General features: G+C 44.2%; 2 protein-coding genes and 1 pseudogene across 2 annotated transcripts; all 3 read left to right on the forward strand.

The window, feature by feature from the left end:
* The first annotated feature begins 279 nt into the window (after positions 1-279).
* LOC131526974 (uncharacterized) lies at positions 280-4179 on the forward strand (annotated as a pseudogene).
* Positions 4180-6454: 2275 nt separating this feature from the next.
* On the forward strand, positions 6455-8293 carry LOC131526971 (zona pellucida sperm-binding protein 4-like). Its single transcript, XM_058755726.1, has 8 exons — positions 6455-6813; positions 6888-7075; positions 7149-7246; positions 7318-7475; positions 7547-7739; positions 7808-7955; positions 8029-8101; positions 8171-8293. The coding sequence occupies exons 1-8, from the start codon at positions 6483-6485 to the stop codon at positions 8245-8247; spliced, it is 1266 nt and encodes a 421-aa protein (XP_058611709.1). The 5' UTR covers positions 6455-6482; the 3' UTR covers positions 8248-8293.
* Positions 8294-8991: 698 nt separating this feature from the next.
* LOC131526973 (zona pellucida sperm-binding protein 4-like) lies at positions 8992-10738 on the forward strand. The gene is made up of 4 exons (XM_058755728.1): positions 8992-9508; positions 9582-9729; positions 9805-9877; positions 9957-10738. Exons 1-4 carry the CDS (start codon positions 9429-9431, stop codon positions 10022-10024), a joined length of 369 nt encoding a protein of 122 aa, XP_058611711.1. The 5' UTR covers positions 8992-9428; the 3' UTR covers positions 10025-10738.
* Positions 10739-11317: the final 579 nt, after the last annotated feature.

The raw sequence follows: 11317 nt of genomic DNA on the forward strand, positions 1-11317 counted from the left end.
CTGTAGAGTACAAAAGACCAAAGGGCAGTCTCTCCACTTTGTGACTAGCTATTGAACAATGGCTGGAAGTTGGGGTTTGGGTCAGATTTTGGCAGTTTGTGCTTTGTGTCAGATTTTGGCAGTTTGTGCTTTGTGTCATGCTGTTCCTCAGCGGAATGATCTGCCCCAGAACACTCAAGCTCTGATGTTCCAGCAGACTGACCAGCAGTTTCAGAAGCCAGTTCAACAGCAGACTGACCAGTGGTTTCAGAAGCTAGTTCAACAGCAACGCCAGTTCAACAGCAGACTGACCAGCGGTTTCAGAAGCTAGTTCAACAGCAAATGCCAGTTCAAAAGCAAACTGACCAGTTGTTTCAGAAGCCAGTTCAACAGCAGACTGACCAGCGGTTTCAGAAGCTAGTTCAACAGCAAACGCCAGTTCCACAGCAGACTGACCAGCGGTTTCAGAAGCTAGTTCATCAGCAAACGCCAGTTCAACAGCAAACTGACCAGTGGTTTCAGAAGCCAGTTCAACAGCAGACTGACCAGCAGTTTCAGAAGCCAATTCAACAGCAAACTGACCAGTGGTTTCAGAAGCCAGTTCAACAGCAAACGCCAGTTCAACAGCAAACTGACCAGCGGTTTCAGAAGCCAGTTCAACAGCAGACTGACCAGCGGTTTCAGAAGCTAGTTCAACAGCAAACGCCAGTTCAACAGCAAACTGACCAGTGGTTTCAGAAGCCAGTTCAACAGCAGACTGACCAGTGGTTTCAGAAGCCAGTTCAACAGCAGACTGACCAGTGGTTTCAGAAGCCAGTTCAACAGCAGACTGACCAGTGGTTTCAGAAGCCAGTTCAACAGCAGACTGACCAGCAGTTTCAGAAACCAGTTCAACAGCAAACGCCAGTTCAACAGCAGACTGACCAGTGGTTTCAGAAGCCAGTTCAACAGCAAACGCCAGTTCAACAGCAGACTGACCAGTGGTTTCAGAAGCCAGTTCAACAGCAAACGCCAGTTCAACAGCAGACTGACCAGTGGTTTCAGAAGCCAGTTCAACAGCAAACGCCAGTTCAACAGCAGACTGACCAGTGGTTTCAGAAGCCAGTTCAACAGCAGACTGACCAGTGGTTTCAGAAGCCAGTTCAACAGGAGACTGACCAGCGGTTTCAGAAGCTAGTTCAACAGCAAATGCCAGTTAAACAGCAAACTGACCAGTGGCTTCAGAAGCCAGTTCAACAGCAGACTGACCAGTGGCTTCAGAAGCCAGTTCAACAGCAGACTGACCAGTGGCTTCAGAAGCCAGTTCAACAGCAGACTGACCAGCGGTTTCAGAAGCCAGTTCAACAGCAAATGCCAGTTCAACAGCAAACTGACCAGTGGTTTCAGAAGCCAGTTCAACAGCAAACTGACCAGTGGTTTCAAGCCAGTTCAACAGGAGACTGACCAGCGGTTTCAGAAGCTAGTTCAACAGCAAACGCCCGTTCAACAGCAGACTGGCCAGTGGTTTCAGAAGCCAGTTCAACAGCAAACGCCAGTTCAACAGCAACGCCAGTTCAACAGCAGACTGGCCAGCGGTTTCAGAAGCTAGTTCAACAGCAAACTGACCAGCGGTTTCAGAAGCTAGTTCAACAGCAAATGCCAGTTCAACAGCAGACTGACCAGCGGCTTCAGAAGCCAGTTCAACAGCAGACTGACCAGCGGCTTCAGAAGCCAGTTCAACAGCAGACTGACCAGCGGCTTCAGAAGCCAGTTCAACAGCAGACTGACCAGTGGCTGAAGCCAGTTCAACAGCAGACTGACCAGCGGCTTCAGAAGCCAGTTCAACAGCAGACTGACCAGCGGCTTCGAAGCCAGTTCAACAGCAGACTGACCAGCGGCTTCAGAAGCCAGTTCAACAGCAGACTGACCAGCGGCTTCAGAAGCCAGTTCAACAGCAGACTGACCAGCGGCTTCAGAAGCCAGTTCAACAGCAAACTGACCAGCGGTTTCAGAAGCTAGTTCAACAGCAAATGCCAGTTCAACAGCAAACTGACCAGTGGCTTCAGAAGCCAGTTCAACAGCAAACTGACCAATGGTTTCAGAAGCCAGTTCAACAGCAGACTGACCAGTGGTTTCAGAAGCTAGTTCATCAGCAAACGCCAGTTCAACAGCAAACTGACCAGCGGTTTCAGAAGCTAGTTCATCAGCAAACGCCAGTTCAACAGCAAACTGACCAGCGGTTTCAGAAGCTAGTTCAACAGCAAATGCCAGTTCAACAGCAGACTGACCAGTGGTTTCAGAAGCCAGTTCAACAGCAGACTGACCAGCGGTTTCAGAAGCCAGTTCAACAGCAGACTGACCAGCGGTTTCAGAAGCTAGTTCAACAGCAAACGCCAGTTCAACAGCAGACTGACCAGCGGTTTCAGAAGCCAGTTCAACAGCAAATGCCAGTTCAACAGCAGACTGACCAGTGGCTTCAGAAGCCAGTTCAACAGCAGACTGACCAGTGGCTTCAGAAGCTAGTTCAACAGCAAATGCCAGTTCAACAGCAGACTGACCAGTGGTTTCAGAAGCCAGTTCAACAGCAGACTGACCAGCGGCTTCAGAAGTCAGTTCAACAGCAAACTGACCAGCGGTTTCAGAAGCTAGTTCAACAGCAAACGCCAGTTCAACAGCAGACTGACCAGTGGCTTCAGAAGCCAGTTCAACAGCAGACTGGCCAGTGGTTTCAGAAGCCAGTTCAACAGCAAACTGACCAGCGGTTTCCTCCGCAGTTTCAGCTTCAGAAGCCAGTGGCGCAGGCAGAGCCCCTTGATAAATGTGTTGTAGCTGATTATGAGCAAATCCAATGCGGACAACCTGGGATCAGTGGTGCTGAGTGTGACGCAATGAACTGCTGCTTTAATGGACAGCAGTGTTACTATGGGAGAGCAGGTAAGTGTTCTCGGTCTTATTCGGTTGATGTTAAACAGATTCTCAGAATTAACCTTCTCTTGTACCCTTGTTCCAGTGACTGTCCAGTGTATTAGAGATGGTCAGTTTGTGGTAGTGGTGTCTAGAGACGTTACTCTGCCTCGACTGAGTCTGGATTCGGTTCGTCTACTGGGTGGAAACGACCCACCTTGCGGTCCTGTGGAGTCCACACCTTCTTTTGCTATATACCAGTTCCTGTGACCGCATGTGGCACGAGCATGATGGTGAGCAGCTGCTTCTGGTGTTATTCTGCTTTGCTTATGATGGACTGGATGCTAACACTGTTCCTATTCACAGGAGGATAGTGGATATGTGGTGTATGAGAACAGCATGACCTCCTCATATGAAGTAGGGATTGGACCGTTCGGTGCCATCACAAGGGACAGTCACTTTGAGTAAGTGATCTATGACTTGGAGTGAATTTTAATCTCTGATAAATGCTACAAGCTCACCGTCTGTTGTCCAGGCTTCTCTTCCAGTGTAGGTACTCTGGAACTTCTGTTGAAGCTCTGGTTGTGGAGGTCAACTCTGTTCCTCCACCTCCACCAGTAGCTGCTCCTGGACCTCTCAGGGTGGAGCTCAGACTGGCCAATGGCCAATGTGTCACCAAAGGCTGTGCTGAAGGTAAGGTCTTGTCCTGTGTCTTCCTAAAGCCTTTCAAACTTGAGTCCGCTTAAACCCCAGTGTTCCTCAGGGGATGAGGCCTACACGTCCTACTACAGTGATGCTGATTATCCTGTCACAAAAGTCCTGCGAGAGCCTGTGTATGTTGAGGTGCGCATTATGGAGAGGACTGACCCCAACATTTTCCTGATACTGGGACATTGTTGGGCGACTTCAACCCCCAGTCCACTCAGTCTCCCCCAGTGGGACCTTCTGATCGATGGGTGAGTGTAATGCCAATCTTTATCCAGTTAGTCTGCTGGGAGACACTTTCTAACCTCTTTCCCTTTCAGATGCCCTTACCAGGATGACCGTTATCTGACCACACTGGTTCCAGTGACTGGCTCATCTGGTCTTCAGTTCCCAACCCACTACAAGCGCTTTGTTGTGAAGATGTTCACATTTGTAGATCCAGCTCCTCTGCAGGAAACCGTATGCTCTCTAGCTCTTCCTGAACCCTTAATATTACACTTAATTCTTAAATGGATTCTATGGCTTAACTCTTTTCCCCTCTCAGATCTTCATCCACTGCAGTACAGAGGTGTGTCATCCCTCTTCTGGCTCCTGTGAGCAAAGCTGCACCAGGAAGAGTGAGTACTTGCTGTAACTTAACTTGATGAAACGAGTGTTTTTGAAATGCCCCTCACGCTTTTACCAACTTCTCCTGCAGGGAGAGACACTCATGCCAAGACCATCTCGAGTGGACAGACGGTGGTTTCTAGTGGAGAAGTTACTCTGGTCATGTGAATTCAGTGATTTTAATAAACTGCATGTAACTTCAAGATTCTTGTTTCTCTGGCTTTTGTTAGCTGAGTCTCAAACACTGTTTATAGTCTGGTTTAAAGGGACCCTCTACTAAACTGGTGCTCCGTTTGCTTTAGTAAGGTCTCCCATTCTCACCAACAAAGTGACATCTTGCTAAAGCTGAGCATCTACAAAACTTAATTTGGCCAACTGCTTGTTAAGCTCCAATGGCAGACCTAGGACCCCACACACACGCATACTCAAATTGTCAATGCATTATGAACTTAAAGGCTATGAACATGTTTTCCAACTCTGTGCTATATGGCTTTCTCTGGCCAGTGTTAACACCCATTCCTGCTTCCTGGCTGGTGTGCACCCTGCTGAAAAAAACAATAGAACCCTGCCCAAAACAAAATGGAAAATGTAATGGTTATAAAGGAAACATAATGGTGTCTAGTGATGGACTCTATTGGTGGCATGTTAAATCCTATTGGAAAAAACTAATGGTTTATTTTAATGGAAACCATTGGCATTTCTGTGGTTGCTTATTTTTTTAAGCAGGGCAGTGAGGGTTAGTCATTACCCAAGCCCCTTTTCAGATGAACAGTTTCACTTTGGCCATGCTGTTGAGGCTATTTGAAAGCTCTCCAGCAGTACAACTTTCAATTTGAATGGAAACCTGTTTAAGGTTTTTCTAAAGCGTTTAAAAAAATGGATACAAGTACTACACTATATTTGGGTTAAAGCAAAATTTGGTGATACTTGTCCCAGTAACGCATTTTCTAGCATAAACTGGGAATACCATACACCAGCGTTTTCCAGTCCTCACCCCAACACACCCCTCCCCCCAACACACCCCTCCCCCCCACGCATGGTCTGCATATTTCTTATCACTTATGATGTTTGTTCTAATTGACCGTAATGTTCCCTGCAACGTGAACATCATTGGATATTCTGCCACGATTCCAGTTCAAAATGAGTATGTTCCATTCAAAAGGCATTGAAGTGTGCAAGACGTGAATTTAAATATTTATTTACAGTGGTATATTATGTCACACTTCTCTAGTAAGTTTCGTCTGTATGTGAAGATGTTGCAGGCAGCGCAAATCCATGAATGAATGTTCTGAAGTGAAATAAACTTCCAACTGATTTCCCTGTTCAGGAGTAGGAGCAATGAACACTTTGGGGATCATATCAATTGGAACAGTTTATGCACATAGCTCTCTTCTAACGAGCTGGTTATCTGAATCAGGTGTTAACTAAGAGGGACATGGAAAATATGCAGAGTGGGGGGTGCGAGGACTGGGATTGGGAACCGCTGCCATACGCCATGTGAAAATTTAAATAATTGCATAATATATTTAGATTATAGTAGTAACTTTTAATTAAATAATTCCCAAACTAGTTTTATAAAGCTAGGACAAAGACCCCTTTTTTCAAGAGCCAAAAGCAATCAAAGCTGGTGAACAGAATGTTTCAGTTGAAGAATTTACCTGTTGCATTTGTTTCCACTTTTTTTTTCTTGTTTACATTTCAACAGATTTTCATTTAAATATAATTTATTTACTTCACTCAAGTTTTGTTTTTTTGTAACTGTGATGGTATGATTGTTGTTTAGCCATATTTAGATATTTTCCCAATACCATCTGAAACCATATATAGTTGAGGTCCTCTGTTAATAACTGTAACTCCAACATTATTTGGAAAAGTAATACTGCCTGAGGAGTGCTTTTGAACTTGAAGTCAATTTCTTTTAATTGTATAGTGCATTTCATTCCCCCAGTTTCATTCCCCAGTGTTAAAGTGTCAATTCTGTTCCAGCAGTGTAGTACAAAGGATAAGGCCAAGGCTGAATCGGGAGTGCATGCTACCATACTAGTTCTTCCAGAAATAATTATATGACAGAAATGGTAAAGTTAGTAAGATTTTCTGAATTCAGCTTAAGTTTGTGTCTATATCCATGTTCAAAACAAGAAAAAAGACTTGAATTTTGAGAACCAATGATACATAAACTCCCACTTGTGCAAGTCTGGGGAATCATTACAGTTAATGAAGAGGGAGGAGCTATCATTAATTAGCTGAAATCTGTAGAGTACAAAAAGACCAAAGGGCCATATCTCTGCTTTATGACTAGCTGATGTACAATGGCTGGAAGCCAGTGTTTGGTTCAGATTTTGGTGGTTTGTGGTTTCTGTCATGCTGTTCCACAGTGGAGTGATCTGCCCCAGAAATCTCAAGCTCTGATGTTCCAGCAAACTGACCAGCGGTTTCAGAAGCCAGTTCAACAGCAATCTGATCAGCGGTTTCCTCAGCAGTTTCAGCTTCAGAAGTCAGTGGCGCAGGCAGAGCCCCTTGATAAATGTGCTGTAGCTGGTTATGAGCAAATCCAATGCGGGCAACCTGGGATCAGTGGTGCTGAGTGTGACGCTATCAACTGCTGCTTTAACGGACAGCAGTGTTACTATGGGAGAGCAGGTAAGCATTCAATCTTATTCGGTTCATGTTAAACAGATTCTCAGCCTTGATCTGCTCTTGTACTTTTGTTCCAGTCACTGTCCAGTGTATTAGAGATGGTCAGTTTGTGGTAGTGGTGTCTAGAGATGTTACTCTGCCTCGACTGAGTCTGGATTCGGTTCGTCTACTGGGTGGAAAAGACCCACCTTGCGGTCCTGTGGAGTCCACACCTTCTTTTGCTATATACCAGTTCCCTGTGACCGCATGTGGCACGAGCATGATGGTGAGCAGCTGCTTCTGGTGTTGTTCTGCTTTGCTTATGATGGACTGGATGCTAACACTGTTCCTATTCACAGGAGGATAGTGGATATGTGGTGTATGAGAACAGCATGACCTCCTCATATGAAGTAGGGATTGGACCGTTCGGTGCCATCACAAGGGACAGTCACTTTGAGTAAGTGATCTATGACTTGTAGCATTTATCAGAGATTAAAATTCACTCCAAGCTCACCGTCTGTTGTCCAGGCTTCTCTTCCAGTGTAGGTACTCTGGAACTTCTGTTGAAGCTCTGGTTGTGGAGGTCAACTCTGTTCCTCCACCTCCACCAGTAGCTGCTCCTGGACCTCTCAGGGTGGAGCTCAGACTGGCCAATGGCCAATGTGTCACCAAAGGCTGTGCTGAAGGTAAGGTGTTGTCCTGTGTCTTCCTAAAGCCTTTCAAATCTTGAGTCCGCTTAAACCACAGTGTTCCTCAGGGGATGACGTCTACACGTCCTACTACAGTGATGCTGATTATCCTGTCACAAAAGTCCTGCGAGAGCCTGTGTATGTTGAGGTGCGCATTATGGAGAGGACTGACCCCAACATTTTCCTGATACTGGGACGTTGTTGGGTGACATCAACCCCTAGTCCACTCAGTCTCCCCCAGTGGGACCTTCTGGTTGATGGGTGAATAAATTATTTTTATTTTTCTCTAGTTAGTCCGGGGTGTTTCTAACTGCCACTTCCGCTTTCAGATGCCCTTACCAGGATGACCGTTATCTGACCACACTGGTTCCAGTGACTGCCTCATCTGGTCTTCAGTTCCCAACCCACTACAAGCACTTTGTTGTGAAGATGTTCACATTTGTAGATCCAGCCTCACTGGTTCCTCTGCAGGAAACGGTACTCATTCCCACCCATTACCTCTCCCAAATTTCAAGTTTCTTAATCCTAATGGTGTTTCTGTCTTGATCAGATCTTTATCCACTGTAGTACATCAGTGTGCCATTCTCTTTCTGGCTCCTGTGAGCAGAGTTGCTCAAGGAAAAGTGAGTGACTTGCATTTCTCTTTTTTTTTTAAAAAGAGAAACCTTTCCTCACCTGTCTTCTCTTTGCAGGAAGGGATGTTAATGTCAAGGCCCTCTCTAGTGAGCACACCATAGTTTCTAGTGGTGAAGTCATCCTGGTGTCATAAACTTGTTTGAGGATGGCTGTTTTAATAAACTCCATGAAACCTTGAATTTGTCTCTGTCTGGAGAGTTTGTGGCTGTTTGGGGCAACCTTTTTGTTCAAATTAACGTTTTAAATGGCACACTTAAACTTCACCAGTGCTTTACATATTTTAAAAAAGGAATAAAACTCACAAGACACCACAATATCCATCACCGAACAATGTCCCAACAGCTAGAGGGCAACCATATGCCATGGTGTAAAGGGGTTTTCAACATTGCTTTAACTCAGTTTAATGAGTCACTTGATCTAATGCAATGGGAGACTCGGCCAAAGAATTAGCCTTTTTCACACTGTTCCTGGCTTCCGGATTGGCGCTTGCAGGGTAAAGGTTTTTCCGGTGACAACAGCAGCCGTACTGAAGAATGAACTTTTTTACAAATTAGATCATATGAAAATGCTTGAACTGCCGGTACTGTGCTCTACAAAGTGTAAACACTTCACGATTAACGATTTGGTCATCACGAATACAAATTTAATTCTAAACTGTGGCAGTTCAGTTAGCTTTGCCATTCTGTCCGCTTTGGTGCTTGCTGTGCGTTATGACCCTCCAGGTGTGTTTTTTTGACGCTATTAAAGTATTTAATTTTCTACTTGCGCTCCTTTGCATTAATGTGATGGAGTAAATTGATGTTGTATAATGTGCCCTGGGAAGTGCATATTAACCGAGATGACTCTGTTGCTTCGTTCCTATACTATCAAGGTTTACATGGAGTTTAATATGCTTCAACTGGACTGAGAATTGTTTAATGCATTCTTGGAAAAATGTGAAGTTATGAAGATGACAAAGCTTCTGAGCTCCACCGCAAAGGATCTTCCATGTAGATAGGATGAGAACCACTTTAAAGCAACCCTGTCAATCCCACTCCTGCGAATGCTCAAGAAAAATCGCATTATCTCCACGGTGTCAAACGTGGATCCAGAAGCACCAAAACAGCACAATTCCCAGCGTCTACAGATAACAAATCAATATTGACTACCTTTTTGTTCAGGGAAGTTTGTTCTCTTAAGATTGTACATAAGTGCTCAAAGTCGTGGTGTTGTTTTCCCAAGTAACTTTAATCTACAATGCTTTGACTTAAGCTTTCCTGGAAAACGGGAAGTTTAACGCTTCTCTTTTTGCCCGTCCATGTTGAGTTTTTGGACATGACGAGACCAAGGTCCAGTTACTATGTGTGTTTGGGTGTTGAAGTTTCCCTCCCTCAGCTTTTTCACCAGATCGACGGGTGAGTGTAATGCCAATCTCTATCCAGTTAGTCTATTGTACGCCATCCCTAATGCTTCTATACCACTGTTTAGATGCCCTTACCAGGACGACCGTTACCTGACTACACTGGTTCCAGTGACTGGATCGTCTGGTCTTCAGTTCCCAACCCACTACAAGCGTTTTGTTGTCAAGATGTTCACATTTGTAGATCCGGCCTCGTTCACTCCTCTGCAGGAAACGGTATTGGTACCCACTTTACCAGGTTTACACTCAGCCTCTTGACGCTTTTGTAATGGGTGGTTTTGCTTCTCTCAGATCTTCATCCACTGCAGTACAGAGGTGTGTCATCCCTCTTCTGGCTCCTGTGAGCAAAGCTGCACCAGGAAAAGTGAGTACTTTCTATAATTTTGCTTAATCTGTGACTACTAGTTGTGGGTTGTTTCACTACTTTCCACCTTTCCCTTTAGGAAGAGATGTTGCTGTGAAGACTGCCACTACTGTGGTTTCTAGTGGAGAAGTGAGACTGATTCTATGATTTATTAATCTTTCAATAAACTGTCTGAGAATATTTTGTGCAGCGCTACCCAACCTGAAGTTGCTCCCATGTTGATGTAAGGGTCAACTGACTCCCAGGTGTTGCTACAAATCTCCCTTCAATCATTTGCTTTATCAACTCTTGGACCTGTTTGGGTTCTCAAAGGAATTTCTAGAGACCCTGAAGGTTCCATGTGTTGAGACTTTCAAAACTAACATTGTGCTGAACAATCTTAAGTAAATCCAAGTTCTCAGTTTATTTAACCGGGACACACTAGGCATTGTCACAGACAACCGACGCAGTATACATGGGGCATAAAGCAAGTTTGCAACCCTCATCCCTGGTTAGGCTTTTACATAATCAAAACCAAAACAACAAGCACTTTCATCACAAGAAACATGTACAAATAAACAACTAGGTGGTACGTTGTCATACTAAAGCCCGTATGCAACTTTACAGTCATAAACCCCAAAATGTAAATCAACCTGCATACAGAAATAAAATGTAAACTAACCAGCACTCAACGTTCACATTGCTGTAACGATTTTGGGTTTAAGTTTTGGTTGTGACTTTAAATCAACAGGCATGGTATTCCATAAATGTGAGCCTTTTGCTGAGAAGGATTGACCCACAGTAGTTCCGCAACTCTACAATTCCCACTTGCTGCCCCTCTGGTCTTTGCCCCATCTCACACACACTACAGTTTTTGTATCAACTGACAGACTATATCAGGGGCAAGGCCTTGTATACTGTTTTTATAAATAAACTTTTAAGAGATTATCAACTTAATAAACTATACTTTTGAAGAATTTGATGCTACTTCATTGGTTTCTGATCCATTACTTTTAAAGTTTGTTTATATAGTGACCTCACATGCTTAACAACTGATTGAGAAGCTTGACCCCAAATTATCGCACAATAGGTCATATGTGATGATATAGTATGAATAAACACTTGAGCTGCTTTAAAAGATATACATGGTCTTATAAGAAAAGTTCAAATTATTCTTAATAGTCTTAGACATTTTCTTAATATGGGTATCAAACTTGAGCTTAGTCGACTATAACACATTTAAGTTTACTCTCTTTCCTTTTGGTTACTTTTGATTTTAAATGCATTTAGTGCTTTGTTCTTTAATGAAAAAAACATTGAAACTGTTTTAAACAGTTATCCTGCAGCCACTGGAAAATACAGACCAGTTGCCTGGTTAACATTTCTGCAGCCATATGAGAAGTTTCTGCGGTTACATAAATGGTCACCTGCATACATTTGACAATCAATCTCCTTGCAACT

This window comes from Onychostoma macrolepis, chromosome 20, assembly GCF_012432095.1.
Source record: "Onychostoma macrolepis isolate SWU-2019 chromosome 20, ASM1243209v1, whole genome shotgun sequence".
Taxonomy (NCBI): domain Eukaryota; kingdom Metazoa; phylum Chordata; class Actinopteri; order Cypriniformes; family Cyprinidae; genus Onychostoma; species Onychostoma macrolepis.